At 39.4% G+C, this 20,353-nt stretch overlaps 1 protein-coding gene across 1 annotated transcript; it reads left to right on the top strand.

Annotated features, from left to right (window-relative positions):
* Positions 1-18,046: 18,046 nt before the first annotated feature.
* LOC150038770 (uncharacterized) lies at positions 18,047-18,883 on the top strand. The gene has a single exon (XM_090314400.1). It carries the CDS (start codon positions 18,098-18,100, stop codon positions 18,881-18,883), a length of 786 nt encoding a protein of 261 aa, XP_090170526.1. The 5' UTR covers positions 18,047-18,097.
* Positions 18,884-20,353: the final 1,470 nt, after the last annotated feature.

The raw sequence follows: 20,353 nt of genomic DNA, 5'->3' as shown, positions 1-20,353 counted from the left end.
ATTACAAATATATTTCTTTGTCCATTGGATATAACCAATCAATAGTATGATAACCCTTCACTAATCGCTCGTAAGTATAGCTGGGCCAAATTACCGTTTTAGTCCTGTAGTTACATCTAACTCTTTAAGTACCCACGATCCCTCTAGTGAACAATAGATCATAGTCCCATTATGACTAAATCCCTCTCGGGACAAGCGAAGGTGTAGCGCCACATTGTTCAAGACCCATAATCACTGGAGCATTTTATTTACTTACCCCTGCTTTTTGGGAAGAAGTGGATTCCATCTTGTATAGCTAAGTTCCCAGCTCCTCAATCAGTCGAATCCCCAAAATGGTAGGCATGTTAAGTCAGCGATCTGGCCACTCTCACCCATGCAAATCAAAGGACCACCCTCATAGGCAGGAGTTCACAACTTACTCAAGATTAAGGTCATGTTACCTATGGTCATCCTAGTGAAATGAAAGTCTCTATTATGAACGGCGTTATATAACGAGACTAAACATTTCATGATATGGTCTTATACAAACTCCTTTGTATAGAATATCCCTACTCGCATGTCTAATACATGAATGATCAGGATCAAACCATTTATAATACTTTACAACATTTGCAACACCTACAAAGCGAGCCATACTTGTAGTGTTACAAGGATAAGGTACCCAGCCTTATCCATATACTACAGACCATTTAGGTTATCACTTAAACACGATCTACCTGTATGTCTCTACGTACATGTTTAAGTTACAACGATAACCATGGATGTTAGTTTATTAGTTTTTGGTTAGTGCAACTAAATATCATATATTTCATAGATAGAAGTGAATAAAATATCATAAAATATTAATCACAAAAATGTTTGTTCATACAAGGTTTACAAACTACAGGACCCTACGAGATTTAAGACATCAACCCCAACAAAAAGTCCATGCAAAAAGGAGAATACATGACTGAAACAAAGAAGTCTAAGCTGGATCCAAAAAGAGTAATGAGATTAACCCTACCCCACAAGACTAGCCAAATGAGCCTGATTGTAACAAGCTTTGATTAGATCAATAAGACTGGAAAATATGGAGAACAAGACAAGAAGCGAGCGTACCTTTGTTTGCTTATTCTCCACCAAGCACATAAGTTTAAGGATAACTTTTGGTCGGTGGCTACCTAAGGAAACTCTGATTCAATCTACCTCCGGCTGGAAGGCATCTACCTCATCCCAATCACAAGGAGAGGTTCGCCATGTTGGGGGTATTTTTTTCCCTACCGGAAAGAATGAAATGCATAGGGGACCATCCTTTTATTGTGGCATGCTTCTGAAATTTACGGATTTGCAGGGGGCCTCAGGCCCTACGTAGTTGACTGACAATGACAAATGCTTGTGAAACTAGGTAGGACTTTTTGAATTGAATCTCAAGTAGTCTATCAGTGGTCGAAACTGCTTTGCTCATTTTCAGTACGGGAGTAAAAGGTTAGACCTTAGAAAGTCAACGAACAACGGTTCTTCTATGTAGGTATGGCATTCCCACTTGATTTGACTCTCCTAAAGTCGAGCTAAGTGACTTTGTAACCTTTGTGGAGTGTAGTAGAATGAAGGCTACGCATCGACGCTCTCTTATCTATTAGCCTAAGCGTCTTCGCTAACTCGCTTGCCTATTATACCCTATTATACAATACATTAGTAAGAGATCTTTCTCTTCGTACCTCATATCAAAAGGAAGGGTATTAAGCTAGCTTATATATAAATATATATAAAAATATTCGTTGTCTTTTAATCGTCTGTTCTTTTTTTGTCAACGCTATGTTGAACCTAAAGGAAAAGGCGCCACTTATAGATCCCAACTCGAAAAAGTGACTGATCAGGGCCCTATTTATGAATGAAATAAAGGGTTTATGAGCCCTAGCCCTGTAAGCCCATACCTATGTAGAGTAGTGATGCGTTGTAAATGTGATGCGATTATGATATGAGTTTTGGTGATATGTTATGCGTTACACATGAAAGTTTTCCTAATAAGACCCAAGTATAAGCCTCATTAGGTTTCCTGGTAAGTCGAGGGTCAAACACAGGGACTACTAAGTTAATATGCGATAGTTAATTTTGATTCTCTTACGGTGGTGAAAACAAATAAGTTGGATGGTGTTTTGATTAAGTATATTTCCTATGCGACGGAGTTCGAATAAAGAGTTGATGAAAGCGAGAATTACAATAACTATGCGATGTACGGGTTGAGAAGGGGTTTAGCTAACACTTTCTAAGATTGCGTACAAGTTATGCGATCATGCTACACACAAACAACAACCTGTCATCTCTCAATGCAAATGCCATAATTCCTAGAATGTATGCGATGTATACAAAAATGTCGATAGGACTTATGTCTAAGCCTCTATTCTTGTCTATACGATGATGAATGATGTACACATACACAAGGTGACCGCATACTATCATATCCTATTTCTAGGGTGCATATGATGCGTTAATAGCAATTGAACTTATGTCTAAGTTTCTATCTCTTGACTATGTGGTTCTAATCTGACTCTCTCAAGCTTAAATTCTAATTTGACTCTCTCAAGTTTAGATTCTTTCTTTAGACTACTCTCTCAAGTATCTCTAAAGAGTGAATGTCTTATACATAAGACAAGATGATCGCATAAAGTGTAAATCTTAGGTCATGCTAGCTAAGTACTTCTCAACCCATCCGAAAATTTAGCTACTCATGTGAAGTATGGAGAGATTAAACATAAGTTGAAATGAGATTTCCATTTTCTATAAATAAAATGCAGAATACATAATAGCAATGGAATGTAGGGATAAGAAGCCCGGTAGCAACGTCTTGCTTCCCGTGGCCTTTTACACTGTCTTTTTCACTTTAACTCTGTCTAGATGAATTGCTTTCGCAAGTGTTAGCCCTCTCTTCCTTTGTAGTGCTTCCCGACAGTCTCTCAATCTGCCCGGGAATGATCTCTTGGCTTCTTCGTCTCTTAGCTCGTCTTCATATTCTAAGTATAAGTATGAATATGAATAAACTAACGGCTCTTTAACTTGTATATGATCTAACTTGTTAACCTGTTTCACAATGGTGGCCTCCGGTATTTATAGAGCTCAAGGTGAAGCAGCCTCTCTCCAATGATCGCAATGATGGGCGGTCATTAAATCTCATGCTCTGATCCGCCGATTAATGGTCACCGAAAGTTGAGTGTACTTGCTACAGTATGGCTTTAACGGCTTGTCAACTAAATTCGGATATGACCATCATCAGCTTTTCGTCCCATCATAATTTATTAAGCTGTCATCTTGATGCGCAGTCTTTATGCGGCCACCTTCTTAAGCAACTGCTCATGACCCCATGACTTTGCGATCGCAATCTTTCAATGTGCGCGGACGCCTAATTTCTTGGATCGCAATTTTACTTGTGCCAACGCATTTGTCCTGCACAAAATAAGTAAATTAACTGCTTTTATGCGATGGGCGCATGCGATTGCAGTTTTCTCAGTTTAACACTTTTGGACATGATATTGTTTATTTTTACCGTCGCATTCCCTCATTGTTTTACTTATCTGCAGCGTAATAATGTGCATTTCTACCTGTTATCAAGTAAATCGTTCAACACCTTCGACACAAACCCATTTTTGACCTATTGGTCCTAGTATCATAGGTTACAAAACGGCCGCCCCCTAATTACTAGACCAACCCGCTATAATAATTCAATAAACACCTAACAAAGATATGGAAAACAAACAAAGTAGCCCTATGTTTCGAATCTGATAATACCATACCATAATCAAAAGGTACAATGGCCCGAGCGACCAGACTTAACATAAATGTAGCCACTAGAGCCATTCTAAAAAGGGAGAAATTTACACTACTTGGTGAAAGAGGTTCTTTTAGAATCAATTTCAAACCATCTGCTAAAGGTTGTAGCAATCCGAACAATCCCACTACATCAGGACCCTTTCGATGTTGCACAAAAGCCATTACTTTACGTTCAGCTAGCACTAAAAAAGCTATTACTAGTGGAAGTGGTAGGATTATTCCAAGTATTTCAGCTGGGACTGCTATATACGTTTTCGATTTTCTATTCACTCATGATCTGGCTCGATCAGCCCGATCATGATATTTCACTAATGATCTGGTCTGGTTGACCCAATCATGATATTAATGGATCAGACCTTTTCTCGAAAAACACTAGATCTCAAGAAGAGTTGAAGATGGTGCAAGATCGAATCCCCTTACCTTACTTCAAATAGAAGCTTAGCTTGCCTCACTTGCTTTCTTTAATACATAAGGGCATAAACGAAGTCAACGAATTTCCTTCTAACTAGCGACTGAGAGTAAACAAGTTACCTTCATTCAACAGATTTGTGGTTAAGTCAATAACATGCTTTGGGTTGGGAATCTTTGCTCTTCTCTTTTTTATTTTCACTGCCAGCGTTCTTTTTTGTGTCTGTTCGTATTGCAAAGCTGGTAGACGCTAGTTGTAATGGTTGAAAATAGGGGGCTAACCAATACCCCATAATAAATCTTTGTTCTATAAAGCAAACGATTCGTTCCGACAACTCCAGACGAGATTAACCCCTTTAAATTAGCCGATATTACAAAATTGATCGGGCAGATTGATTGGAAGGGGTTATTAGTAGAGAAAAGAATCAATCGTTGAGAGATAGATTCGACTATTTTGTCAGGACGAATGAGTGGCTGTGTAGAATGCTCCAGAGGAGATTGACCCTGAGAGTCAGTCTAGTAAATGGAGGGCTTGCTGTCTAGACTGCATTTCGGGATTTTGAACACCATCCTATTTCAACCAAAAAGACAACCCTGTCAAAGGTTTCTAACCTTCCTTTCTTATGAGTGGAAATCCAATTTCGTTTTGTCTTTTTTGCATAGAAACCACAGGTAATATATATATGAATATTAATGAATTTGGAAACCTGTTCTTTCGACCATTTTTGAAAAGCGCATAGTTTTTCTTCAAAAAAAGACCTCTCCCATCAGGGAGCGCGTTAGATATTTACCTAAACTAGTATGTAAGTCCTTGAGCAAATCCCATGTTAGCCCTAAAACGAGTAAAAGATTGAGCTTAAGTGAGAATGACCTCCTCCCCTGTTGGTATTTTGCCTGTATGATGTTTACAGGGGGACCCTCGATCCGAAAGGTATACCATTATTGGCTACTATCGAGATATACATGTCTACCTCCTTTGAAAGCTCCTGGTGTTGTGACCATCACCTGTAAGTTATGTTGGATCAACATCAGGATTAGAATCCACTGCAAAAATAACTAAGTCAACACCTATTTGCTCTGGATCTACTGGCCCGGACGGTCGAATAACCCAATATACTACTACAAATAACCCAATATACTACTGGCTTTCGTTGCTTCTGTTATTATTGTTCTCACTTGTCGCTATGCCACCTCAACAGCCGAGACTAAAACTGCTTTCGCATCTAGCATTCCCCAACCTTTTCTATTGAGATTTAGAAGTAGGGCGAGTGTCTAAAGCCCAGGTTATCTTTCTGAATCAACTTATTCACTGGACTGTTAAGCCATCGAGTCCTCTAGGGTTGATTGACTCATTTTAAGAAGATTTATCCAAGACTAACGATCTCACTAATTCTAAGAAAGGTCCCATTCCATAAGGAAGATGAGATGAAGGCATACATAGTTGGCTGGGTTTTTGTCTTTCCCATTCCCGTTGCTACTTAAAGTGCCCGAAATTCATGGATTCTTTGGTAGAGGGGAGTCGAGGTGGAATTCTTTGGTGAGTTAGCTTAAAAGAAGCGCCCAATTGCAATTGCAGTAGAAGTAGCTATTTGTTTCATGGCTATAATTTGAGCTTCAGATCCTGAATCTCTATAAGTGAGTATGGCTAGTTAAGGTGACCTACTTTCTTTATGTAGCAACTGCAACTTAAGGTACTCTAGATTTGTTATAGCACCACCATTTTACAATATACATTGTTCAGGAAAGCTAGTCTAGCTTGGGATTGTCGTTTTATCTTACTGAAGCGAATATTATGAAAGTTCGGGCTTTACTTTAACGGGTCTATTAAAGTCTCCTTGCTACGACCTTTATTAATATTCCTAGCTCGGAGGGTTACTTGAATCTTTCGTTTTGTTACTCTATTCGTTCCTTGAAGGTCCAATTAATTAATAGTAAAGTAATGTTTGGACGGTTATGTTTGTTCTGCATGACTCTGAACGTTATAGCTATGAAGCAGATTTCAGGGTCCCTTGACTTGGCAAACGAGTATGCCTATACAATCAATCTTTACACATATGATAGTGGCATCTAGGTTATCGACGATTCTATAATAGGCGGCCACTACCCAACTTAGCGAATCACTTCTAGGCTGGCATTAATTCGAGATCACGTTAGTGTCTCTTGTGTGCCTTATTTATGTTGGTGGCATACAGTATCGTATTGTGCGGAACACTCACAAAAGTCTTGGCCTTCTGCTATGTTTAGATCTCCCCTAGAAGTACAATGGTGAGTCCTCCGGAACTAGTAATCCTCGAAAGACTTTCAAGGAGCCTTGTTCAGTAGGTGCGCTGCAAGTATTCTTCCACAAGTTTGACACAAGTCGTACTTTCCAACCCTCTTAGCTACTTGTACTAACAAACTAGGGTGTTACACATAAGTTCGTGCCTATTTATCCCCGCTACAATAACTATCGAACAATGATTCATCTGAAGAACACTTATATATCCCTAGGCGTGGGTCGGTACTTTCCCCTATTAGAGAAGAGTGAGGTTTGGAACCCCAACAAGAAGACATGATCCATATAATAAGACATCATAGCGCCTAGAGATAAAGGTACGGTTCATTGTGTTACTTATCCAAGTGTGTTGTTGTCTCGTCGGATATGCCATATTCAGATTTTGATGAGGTTAGAAACCATTTACAGTTACCAGCATTGCTCATTATTAGGAAAATCATTCCCATTTATTGATTTTCATTAAGGTTACGTTGTCGCTTTTACTTTAATAATGAATAATATGGAGTTCCTCAATATATATGGTACGCTTGACTAATAGTTTCCAAAGGGGTTTTCACCATCTATTTCTGTCTGAACTCTTCTTAAGTTTCCCTCCTAGAAAATGGGGAAAGCTTATCCTTCACTCACATTTGCCTAATCGAGCAAAACGCCACTCGAAGATCATTCTACAACTGATCCTTGAGCTTGCGTTGATCAATAATGAAAATCCCGGTAACCCACTATCATGCGTTATTTTACGTCAAAATGTCTATTTTTGTAGTTGTTGCAGGAATCGATCGCATGTGTTGATCCTAAATCTTCGCACAAGTTGATCACATGTGTTGATCTTAATGATGACATGTTCATCGCATGAAATGCCGCAACTACAGAGTGATAGCTGTGATAGAAGGTTGATCGCAAAGTGGGTGGAATGCGTTGATACTTCAAAAGAAACAATCATGAACGTATACCTTAGAAGTAATAAAGAGATAAGATCATATGACATTTCACCTACCGCGCCAGTGATGCAGTGATTCATAGGGGGATTATCAAAGTTGTCAGCATCTAAGTTTTATAAATAGAGCCTTGGAGCCCAAATTCAAAGCATTCGGGACTCTGCCTTGGACAGACTCCTATGGTCACAGACGAGGGTATGAGCAGAAAGTCTTTGAGAGTTCTTCGCTTCCACATCTTTCTCCGAGTGACAGCCAGAGCTTTGCCAGAGATAGAGCTCGAGAGAGACTACACCGCCCATCCATTCTACCACCAGCAGCCTTGACATACATCTGATGCAAGCAAGAGATTGCTACATTTAGCCTTCCACCTCTCTTCTCAACTCTGCATTGTATTACATTTTGGCTTAAGACATTAATACATTTTGTATTCAATGCATCTCTTTAGTTCCTTCCTCACCATTTCCATCATCTTCTTCTTCTTTATCATCTTTTACTTTCATTGCAATGAGTTAAGTGTATTGCAAGGGTTATCGCATACTCAATCATGCGGTATAGAGATATGACGTTTGTAGCAAACCACCGAGAGGTGTGCATTGCGCGAATATAGTGAGGCAATCATGTTTGCTTAGTGCGAGGCTATCGCAATGCTTGTCTATGAGAAGAGTAGCTATAACCAACTACCTGAGAGGGTAAGTAGTAGAACTCGCTAAGCAAAGTAAGCAATGTTCTTAGAGATAGGAATAATCTTATGCTCAACGCAACCATGCGTTATAGAGATATAAGCATGAGGCTAACCACTGAGAGGTGTGCGATGTGTTAGTGTGGCGAACTGGGATTACCCTTGCGACCAACTTGATGATTCGGTGAAATTTTCTCCCCCAACCCTACTTCTCTATGCATCTCATTACGCGTTAACAGTTGTCGCATCTCTACCGATTTTCATAGTCAAACTTCAATTGTTTAGTCTGTTTAGCTAGGAGTAGGAGTAGCGCATAGTTAATCAACTTCTTTCTTTTTATTTTTATTCCCTGCCTCAAACGCACTACTTTACAAACATCACTTAGTTGCAAGTCTCCATGTCCGACCTCTGATCATCCCGAGAAACTTGTGATCTCGTTATACTTGGCGGGAGAGCAAGAAAACTTATGACAGGACGCATGGTCAACGCATACACGATTAACTCATAATGCATATTCTTCATGGATGCATATTCTTCTGTATTGATAAATTAGCATCCATGGTGATACTTATGTAAATTTAGTTAGTGGATTTAGTGAATTTACGTAAGTATCATCATGGATGCTAATTTATCAACGCATAAGAAGGCAAGCAGGCAAAAGGGAATTTCAAAAGAATAACGCATGAAAGATAACAAGAAAAGAAAGATGCCAGCAGAGTGTCGATTGCGTCAATAACTAGAATCATGTGGAATAAATAGTCATGCATTGAATGAGAGAATTATTCTTTCAAAATAACACATCGAGAGGAAATTATCATCGCACCAAAAAGGAGCGATCGTAACACCGCATCCAAAAAAAGCACCCGCAAATCCAAAATGACAATAATCAAATAAATGAACTAAAGTTAACTAGGAAAGCAAAGTAAAGATAGAGTAGAAGACATCCTTAGAGAAGTTGGAGTGAAGTCACTGCAAAGACTTTTCTATGCAGGGGACCGAACTTGCCTGCTTAGGTCAAGGAACTCGTTGTCTCGACCACGAGAGCTTCCAACATTCATTGGCCACATGACGGTTACCTGTAGGATTGTATCAACAGTAGCGGAAGCACAAGGATCATCTAAGCATTCAAATTCACTAATTTCGGCATAATATAAAGCATGTTTCTGTAGGATAAATGGGTTTTAAGACATACCTCTTGTTGAACTTCTTCAAAGCTCCATCTCCAGCTGCTATCTTCTCCATATCTTGTTGTAGAACACCTCAAGATCTTCCTCACTATTCTCTTGGTGCTCTAGATTGAGTTGTGGGACTCAAAACAAGCTTTAATCAAGGGATGAAGGAGAAAAGCTCACTGCAACAACCTTGTTGAAGAACCATTCTTAAAACTGAATTTTCTCTCAAAATTCTGTAGATTGCATGCCTGATTTTCACTCCAATCTCTTCATTATATTGCAGATCAACATGCAAAGAGAAGAGTTGTAGCTCATGCTTGGAGAAGACAAGGCCAAGATGTTGCTTCATGTGTGAGCTACTGATAACGGGCAGAAATGCACGTTCTCATAGTACTAAGTTCTTAAACAATGTTGGATTGCGTTGATGAAATATGTTAAATTGCGTCCATTAAGCATAAATTCTATAATATTGCGGTCGCCTGTCCAACGCATTAGAGCAGTTGATCTTTATATTTTTGTGCAGAATATGTGTTAACGCAATGCAGAGATTGCGATCATAGGAATAAATTAGTCGAGCGCAACTTCACCGCAAGACTTTGTGTTGATCGTGCTCGCAAACATTCGCCCAAGAAGAATCACCACAACTTGGTCGGTGCAACATGGTGGGCGCATCTGGATGAAAGGATAATTAAGATCGATGGGATAGAAAGCTGATGGCGGTCAGATCCAAATTAAGTTGACAGCCGATAACGTCACAAAATACATTCAGCTTTATCGGTGACAATTATCCGGTGCATCAGTCAGGAATTAAAGTTGTCCCATCTGTACAACCGGGAGAGAGAAGCCGCCTTTCACCATGGAAACTCTATAAATACCAAGTGCATTCTTCAGAGAAGGGGTTAAACAGTCGATTACTTCATCACTTTATAAGTTCACACCCCTGTCCATAGTTTTCTTCCATTTTAAGGCGGACGCGAAGAAGAAGGTGTGCCGATAGATTGTTCCGGCAAGCTTGGGAAAGCACCGGAAGCTCCAAGACAGAAAGAGGGCCGACGTCTGTGGAAGCAGGAACATTTGTGGATCAGAATAGAGATTCAGTGTAAAAAGCCTCGGTTAGCAAGGAATTGCTACTGGGCTCTTTACCTTTATTTCCATTATCATTTTGTACTCAACTTAGTTATAAGAATGGAATGTCTTTCTCTATATCTGTTCACTCTCTGTTATTTAAGCATGAGTAGCTAAATTAGTTGAATGGATTGAGAAGTAGTCAGCTAGCATAATGAGGGAGTCTTCATCTTTGCGATTATCTTGTTTATGTATACTTCATTCGTCTATTAGAGATACTCGGGAGGGTGGTCTAAAGACAGGATCTAGACTTGGGAAGGTTAGGTCAGAATCTAGGTTTGGAAGAACCAGATTAGAACACATAAATGGGAGATAGGTGCTTAGGAATGAGCACTATTTGTTATTAACGCATCGCATGCATCTTAAGTAATAAGGTATGATTGTATGCGGTCACCTTGCTTTCATGCATTTTGCATCAGCGCATAGGACAAGAATAGAGACTTAGGGATAAGCTCTATGGATATTTTGCATTCAACACATGTGTCCTAGACTTAGGAGCATCACATTTACATTGGGAAATGACTTGTTGTGCATGGTTGTAACATGATCGCAAGGTTTGACGCATTCCCGAGTAACGCTAGCTAAAAGACCTTCTCAACCTGTTCATGGTATACTCATTGCATCTATCAACGCAACTATCTTTCTCAAATCCGCTGCCTTTATTTACTTTTTTTTTTCATCAACACAACAACACACCCAAAACTTATTATTTACTTGGTTACCACAAAGTGTCATAAATATTACCAACATAACTATTTTCACAAGTCTCTGTGTTCAACCCTGGACTTATTAGGAACCCCAGGGGAATTTACACTTGAATTCTGCTGAGGAAAACTTGAGTGCACAACACAATCCATCAATGCATATCATCCATATTTCCACTTAATAAAATAACGCATCAACTACTTCAAAGATGAATAATGGAAAAAAATCCATTTTCCATTTAAGTGTGTTTTGTTTTCCAATTTTCAATTTTATCTAAAAATCAAAATTTGAAAATCTATTTGATTTTAAAAATGAAAAATTAATTAATTTCATAAATTAATTATTAAATAAAACTTAATTAATTTAATATCAAATATTAAATTAATTTTAACACATATCCATCTTTATATATTTAAATCATATTTAAATATATAAATTCTCCTATTCAGTTTAATTCTAAAATTAAACATAATTATATCTCATATAATTACTAATTCCCTTAATTCTAATTTGATCATTTCAAATTAACTTATCATGCTATTTTAGAGCTAGTCCGTTATGAGCTAGTAGGGGGACCTCGCGGACTTACAGATCATGGGCTCCAACGATCCGAGATTAATTGGCTAAACTCATTAGACCAAATTAATCTCCATTCGTTAACTAATGGGTCAATCTACTAAAGCTCATAGTTACACTCCCCTCACTGTAGATATATTATGTCCACATGATTTAACCATAATCAGCAAGTCGACCCTTCACAGGTTATTCGTAATAACGGCTAGATCAAATATCTATTTTACCTCCGAGATTACGTCTAATTCTTCAAGTCCGTACTGATCCTCTAATGAACAACTGGTTTGTGATCTAATCACCAAACCAAACTCTCTCAGCCTAGTGAGAGGGTAGGGCCCCTTATGCAAGACCTAGATTCAGTACTTGAGAGAACAACCTTTCTCCTATCCCTAAATCGGGTAGGCATGAACTCTTCTTGCACCTTATGTCCTTAGCTATCTATCCGGTCTTACCCCTGAAATGGGAATCTTATTGAGCCAACGCTGTTGAGCCAACCCTCAACTATGAAAATCCAAGGGCAATCCCGAATAAACAGGAGTTCATAGTTAGCTCAAGATTAAGATCGAGTTACCTAGGTCATCTAGGTGAAATAGTCAGTCTTAAACAGTAAACAACGTTATAAAGTAAGAGTGACTTATTTCTTGGTCCAGATCTTATGCAAATTCATTACATAGGACGCCCCCACTCCTTATGTCATAACATGTACGAATTAGGATCACATCGTATGTAGCACTTTACAATCTTCGTAACAACTATAGAGTAGGCCGCATCCAATGGTGTTACCAGAATAAGGTACCCAACCTCATTCATGTACCATAGATCATTTTGACTATTTACTCGAACCCGATCCACTCTTATGTCTCCACATAAAGTTCAAGTACTCATACAATAGTCATGGGTCTTAGTTTATTGGATTTAGACTTTCATACAATTTATGAGATCAATAACAAGTATATTGATAATAGAAAATGTTTATCATTTTACTGCGAGTTTTTAGGACATAAAATCCAACAATACTCCCACTTGGACTAAAACTCCAGTGGATCAATATATACAAATATATACAATATTGAGTTTACATGGAGATAATAAAATGTACAAATACAATAAACTTGGGCATCACAATACTCATCAATTCTCCCACTTGCATTAGTGATACAAAACTCGTAGACCTAGTCTTACTAGGTGACCCTCGAACACTTTAGCCGAGAGGGCCTTCGTAAATGGACCAGCTATGTTTCTTTTGATGATTCGCTTACAGCAACATACTCAACTTCTATTGTGGAGTCCGCAATACAACTCTGCTTGATACTTCTCCACACAACTGCTCCTCTGTTAAGAGTGAATACTGACCCCGAAGTTGACTTCCTCGAATCAATATTGGTTTGAAAGTCAGAATCAGTGTATCCTGTAAGGATCAGATCCTTAGGACCATACACGAGCATATAATCTTTCGTTCTTTGAAGATACTTGAGAATGTTTTTAACAGCAGTCCAATGGTCATGACCAAGATTGGATTGAAATCTGCTGACAATTCCTATGGCATAGCATATGTGGGGACGTGTACATAACATTGCATACATCAAACTCCCAACTGCAGATGCATATGGAATTCGATTCATCTCCTCAACTTCTTGAGGTATCTTAGGACTCTGCTCCTTAGACAAGTGAATTCCATGCCTGAAAGGTAAAGATCCTTTCTTGGAATTTTTCATTTTATACCTAGACAACATCTTATCTATATAAGATGCTTGAGATAATGCCAATGTTCTGTTCTTGCGATTCCGAACTATTTGGATTCTAAGAACTTACTGTGCTTCTCCCAAATCTTTCATTTGGAATTATGAAGCCAGTCATCTCTTAACGTCAGCTAGATATTCTACCTCATTCCCAATGAGTAGAATATCATCAACATACAACACCAGAAAAGCGACAGTTTTTTTTTACGATTTTCTTGTAGACACAGGGTTCGTCAATATTTTGTTCAAAGCCATAAGATTTAATCGCAGTGTCAAATCTCATATTACAGGATCTAGAAGCTTGTTTTAATCCATAAATGGATCGATTAAGCTTTCAAACCTTTTGCTCTTGACCCTACTATATAAACTCTTATGGTTGAGACATATAGATACTCTTTTCAAGATAGCCATTCAGAAAAGCTGTCTTGACATCCATTTGCCATATTTCATAAAATGTGGCTATGGACAAGAGTATTCTAATAGATTTTATCATGTCAATTGGAGATAAGGTTTCTTCAAAATCTAACCCCTCTCTTTGGGTAAACCCTTTTGCCACAAGTCTAGCTTTGTAGGTCTGTACCTTACCAGCTTGGTCTCGTTTTCTCTTGTAGATCCACATGCAACCGATGGGTTTTACCCCTTCTGGTTGATCTACAAGATCCCAGACAGAATTGAAATACATAGATTCCATTTCAAGGTCCATGGCTTTAATCCATTGGTCATTGTCCACATCGTTCATTGCTTGATTAAAAGACAACGGATCCTCTAAACCATCATCTGGTATGATGACTTAAGTTTCAGTTAAACCCATGTACCGGTTAGGATGTTGCACAACCTTCCCACTATGACGATACATTCTCAACACTTGAGAAGGATGTGACGTATCAGTTTCATCAACAACTCTTGTTGATTGACCTGCTTGATCAACAACTCTTGTTGATACATTTGTCGTTTCTCTGGACATTTCTTCTATTACTAGCTTACTGCGAGTTTGATGGTTATTTATATAATCTTCCTCCAGGAAGGTTGCATTTGTTGATACAAACACTTTATCTTCTTGAGGATCATAAAAGAGACCACCTCTTGTTTCCTTTGGGTAGCCCACAAATAGGCATACTTTTGAACGGTGTTCCAGCTTTTTAAGATTCTGCACCAAACATGTGTTGGACAACCCTAAATCCTGAAGTAATATAGATTTCCTCTACGTCCTCTCCAGAGCTCGTAAGGTGTTTCAGAAACACTTTTCGAGGGAACCATGTTCAAAATATACACCACAGTCTCAAATGCGTGTCCCTAAAAAGAATTTGGTAACTGAGTGTAACTGATAACTTGTAGAAATACAAGTTATTCATATTGTTTTATTTAGATATTGCGGCCAAAAGAAAGGAAAGTTGCGTCAATTGTATAGAAATTGGCTAAGAAATGAAAGAATTATAAATTGTCGTCAATACACCCACTGACACCATTGCGATGGTAGAAAAGAATATTTCAAGTCTGTTTTGCAGGAAATCAAGTCACCACATGCGTTCATGGCTCAAGATAAACCGAACAACGCATCTACGTCGCATTTCGCCCATCATTCAGGAATGAATAGACGATCAATGCAATGACGGTGCATGCGACAATCGATCAAGAGCTAATCGATCAACGCAATCTCAACTGCATACGGTAATAATAAAAAACACCGCATGTGGGCAAACGATTGAAGATGTAAAGAGCAACGCAATTGCGAAGGATTCTGATGCGTGTTCAGCTGATCGTTATGCATTTCGGATGGGATTGATTGCGTAACAGAAGGAATATTCACTCCACCATTTCAGGAACTGCCTTAACAATAAAGTGGGGACCACAATGCAAAGAGTCAAAGATTAGCCTATAAATAGCTCCGGCCATTCCACTAAAAAGATATGCTTGAATACAGAGAAAAGTGTATATACTGATATGAGAGAGAGACTGGTTGAGCGACTAATCAGAGTAGATCCGGGAAGAATTAATAGACAAGGCCGAGAGGTGAGTCTTCGAGCAAGAATCCTTCCGATCCCCACCGTTGAAGCTCTGTACGAAGGTCATTTCTACCGGACGAGCAAGTCTGAGAGGGAAGCTCTTCTCTTCATCCACTCTACACGTCGGCAAGAAAATCCACCGTTCAGATTTGTGTCAAGACGTTGACACTCTTCTGTATTTGTTTCTATCTCTTCATCATCAATTGTATTCATCTTCTTAGTCTATCATTCACACCATGTATCAGACGCTTAATTCTATAATTAAATGTTATGATCATTTCCATCTCCATCTCTTTGCCTATTTCCGTTCATCCATATTTCACTTTCTCCACGATGTTTTCTTAATCCCTTGGATAATTAGCAATAATTGAGCAAGTAAATTAATTGGGTTAAGGAAATAATTATGTTTAGTCAAAGCATTCTAAATGGCATCTTCACCTGTGAGAGTAGAAGTGAAGATGTTATTCCGCCTGTCGAGAGAGGGTTGGAAGAATGCGTTAACTAAAGCGAGAAGTACTTCCAGAGATGGAATCAACCTTGTGTTCACCACGTTCATCCCTGTTCACCATAGAGATATGGGAATGCGACCGATCACCGAGAGGTATACGACAAGGGAAAGCAGAACCTTAGTTATATATTTAACGCAATTAACAACCTTGTGATGTTTGTATTAATTATTCTTTCTCCTTCTGATTCATCCATTAAGCCTTGCCATCGCATACCACGATCCTTTGTATAAACTTCACAGTCAGTTTCGAACTCATCATCATGTATATCATGTATCTTGTATCTTGCATCACGTTAGTTTAGGTTTATTTTTATCGCACTTTATTTTATTACCTCAACTTTAGTTTATCTGCACAATTTTACTTTACCGCAACTTTGCTTTCCTGTACAAACACACACTCTTTATTAATTGTAAAAACCGGTCGCATATATCACAAATGTAATGCATTAACGCCAACAATCCCTGTGTTCGACCTTGGATACTCTGAGAAACTTGCGTTGGAATTATACTCGGTTTCAGCGCAAGGAAACTGTGACAATGCATAGCATACTATAAGCATTTCATTAATACTAGAAGTAGTATCGCATAAAGTGTAAATAAGCATCACACAACATCCACACTCCATCTCCATCATTTCAAGTCATCAAGTTTATGGCAACATGAGCTTGTATGATTCACATTCATCATTGTCCATATCCACATATGCTTATTTAGAACATCAATTCATGAATGTACAAGTTTATGGCACCGTTGCGGGGGATTGGTAACGGTTAGTGTTGAATACATTTGTGATTTTTTGTAGGACAGATCTCCTTGTATTGGCTGTTTATCACGGAGAGCAGTCGGATGGTTTATGAGTACTGAGTGATCCAGAAATTCTAAGCTGACACAGAGATCAGGTATACTTTTTGCACAAAAGCACATCAGGGTCGACTTAAGCAGAGAAGAGGCAGATAACAATGAAGCAACCGCAGGGAATCAAGAAGTGAACCGACTAGCGCAAGACCAATCAACGCAAGCAGTTGCCGATGCCTCCACAGCAGGAGGATTAATAGACAGAATGTATATGGAAGCAAAGAGCATCTTAGATCGCATTTCGTGAAATTAGATGAATGGTTAGATACCGGGCTTGAGGAAAGAGGTTTGGAGCAAGAAAGAGTAGAAGGTGCCGTTGTACCAACTGATGCAATGAGCACCCTGGTAAAGCAGATGACCACAATGACCTCACTCCTTCAGACTATGGCTAATCAGCAAAGACATCTCTCTCAAGGATCAGCGTAAGCCAATGCGTTGACACACATGGCCGCAATGAATTGCGTTCAATGTGGAGAGGGACATCCAGTAGAAGTCTGCTTGTGGAATCAACAACCCGTATACTCTGTCTACAATGAACCATTTGGCAACACCTACAACCCTGGTTGGCGGAATCACCCAACTTTAAGTTGGGATGGGAATCACGACTAGGGGAGCCACAGTATTCAACAGAACAGTTATCAGGGGAATCGAGGCAACCCTCCGGTCTTCATTAATCCGAACCACGGCCCAGGTAATTTTCAAAGTGTACAACCCTATGACCAACCGTTCTTATCTGATACCTCTTGCAGAACCTCGTCTTTAGAGACGTCATTGAAATATTATATCGAGAAGAGCGAGGTAATTAGATAATCGCAGGCTTCCTCCCTTAGAGATTTGGAAGAGTAGATTGATCAGCTTACAATTGAACTTAAGAATGAAACGACTGGTACGCTGCCCAGCAATTCGAGAGCATCGGGGTCATGTGGTAAAGAGCAACGTCAAGCAGTGACATTGAGAAGTGTAAGACAATAGCCTCTATGCCACCTGTACCAGATTCAATAACAAGACCAGTGGATTTAACAGCCAACGATGACCAACCAACCATTAATGATAAAATCACCAGTTCAGAAGTAAGTACATCAACGAGAGACGAATCTTAGCAAGACTTGAATTCTAAATCAACGCAACCTCCAGTTACTAAAACACAGCAAGCACAGGACCTCAATGAACAACTAACTAAACAAGAAGTACGGCGGGATCCTCCACCTTTCCCGTCCAGGCTGAAGAAGAAAGATGATAGTAAGCAATTTTAGAGGTTCCTGGATGTCCTCCGACAACTACACATCAATATTCCCTTAATAGAAGCTCTGGAACAGATGCCGAGCTATGTAAAATTCCTCAAGGATATACTTGCTAACAAAAGAAAGATCGGGGAAAATGAAATAGTTGCGTTAAGATATGAATGTAGTGCGCTGTTTCAAAACAACATCCCCACCAAAATGAAAGATCCTGGGAGTTTTACATTGCCCTGCTCAATAGAAGGGAAGAAGGTCAGAAATGCGTTGTGTGATTTAGGGGCGAGTATAAACTTAATGCCCTTATCGATCTTCAAGAAGCTAAATATCGGCAACGCAAGACCAACTACAATTACATTACAGTTGGCCGATAGATCAATAACGCATCCCAAGGGCAAGATAGAGGATGTGCTCGTGCAAGTAGACAAGTTCATCTTCCCTGCTGACTTCATCATATTAGATTATGAAGCTGATAGAAAGGTGCCTATCATCTTGGGTCGCCCATTTCTTGCAACAGGGCGAGCACTGATCAATGTACAGAAGGGAGAACTGACCATCAGGGTCGACGATCAGCAAGTGAAGTTCAACGTTCTCAACGCGCTGAAATACCCGAGTGATATGGAGAATTGTCAATATGTTGAGGAATTACAGGAAGAACCTTGGCACGAACCCTTAGAAGAGTTGAAGAAAGAAGATTTTGGAATCGGCGCAATGTGGGAGGAGGATTGCACCGCAATACAAGTTGAAACAAATTTTGAAACACTCAAGTTGTCTGAACGAACATCGCAACGCACTAAGCCATCCTTGGAAGAACCACCTGTGTTAGAGTTGAGCCATTGCCTGTGCACCTCAAATACGCTTACTTAAGAGGTAATAACACACTACTGGTTATTATATTTACCTCGTTGAGTAAGGAGAAGAAGGATGCACTCATTCAGATCCTGAAAAACAACACAAAATCTTTAAGATGGACCTTGGCAGACATTCGAGGAATCAGTCCCTTGTATTGCATGCACAAGATTCGTTTGGAAGAAGAAAGAACGGGATCGATAGAAAGGCAACGTCGCTTGAACCCTGCCATGAGGGAGGATGTGAAGAAAGAAATAGAGAAGTGGCTAGATGCAGGCATCATTTACCCTATATCAGATAGCAGCTGGGTGAGCTTAGTGCAGTGCGTTCCGAAGAAAGGGGGAATGACAGTCATCACCAACGATAAGAATGAATCAATTCCCACAAGGACAACTACAGGGTGGAGAATCTGTATGGATTATCGCAAGTTAAATTTGGCCACTAAAAAGGACCACTTCCCACTCCCGTTTATTCATCAGATGTTAGATCGACTTGCTAGGAATGAATTCTTCTGTTTTCTTGACGGTTACTCAGGGTAAAACCAAATTGCAATTGCACCAGAGGATCAAGATAAGACAACCTTCACGTGCCCATTTGGCACGTTTGCATTCCGTCGCATGCCGTTTGGACTCTGCAATGCGCCAGGTACTTTCCAACGATGTATGATGGCGATATTTTCAGATTACTTGGAGGAGTCAGTCGAGGTATTTATGGATGATTTTTCAGTCTTCAGCAATAATTATGACTCCTGTTTATCTAATCTTGAGAAAGTCTTGAAGAGATGTGTGGAAACTAATCTTGTTCTTAACTGGGAGAAATGTCATTTTATGGTTGAAGAAGGAATTATGCTAGCTCACAAAATATCGAAGGCAGGATTGGAAGTTGATCAGGTGAAAATCGACGTAATTTCCAAGCTACCACCACTAGTAAACGTGAAAACACTTGAGAGCTTTCTGGGACATGCGGGGTTTTATCGAAGATTTATTTGCAACTTCTCCTAGATTGCAAGGCCCCTAAGTGCGCTCCTTGAAACTGACCGTGAGTATGATTTTGATGATGCGTGCACTGAAGCATTCCAAACACTGAAAAATGCGCTCATCACCGCACCCATTCTGATTGCGCCGGATTGGACGCAACCATTTGCGTTGATGTGTGATGCCAGCGGTTATGTAGTGGGCACATTTTTGAGTCAGCGCAAGAACAAGGTATTACATCCTATCTATTATGCAAGGAAATGTTGAATGATGTGCAAGAGAATTATACAACCACAGAAAAAGAAATGCTCATAGTGGTATTTGCACTGGAGAAATTCTGACAGTACTTAATCGAAACAAACGTTGTGGTATATACTGGTCATTCTACAATCAAATATCTAATGACAAAGAAGGATGCGAAGTTGACCTAGAAATTAAAGATAGGAAGGGCACCGAGAACCAAGTCACTGATCATTTGTCAAGATTGGAAAATTGCGAGGTTCAGGAGAAAGAA

The sequence above is a fragment of the Benincasa hispida genome, chromosome 1, assembly GCF_027475165.1.
Source record: "Benincasa hispida cultivar pf3 chromosome 1, pf3_genome.v1.1, whole genome shotgun sequence".
NCBI lineage: Eukaryota > Viridiplantae > Streptophyta > Magnoliopsida > Cucurbitales > Cucurbitaceae > Benincasa > Benincasa hispida.
Note: the sequence above shows the minus strand (reverse complement) of the source record. Positions and strands in the feature narration are given on the sequence as shown.

Excerpts from the sequence above, each read along its gene's own strand:
- LOC150038770 (XM_090314400.1), top strand. The coding sequence starts at position 18,098 with ATGCCGAGCTATGTAAAATTCCTCAAGGATATACTTGCTAACAAAAGA.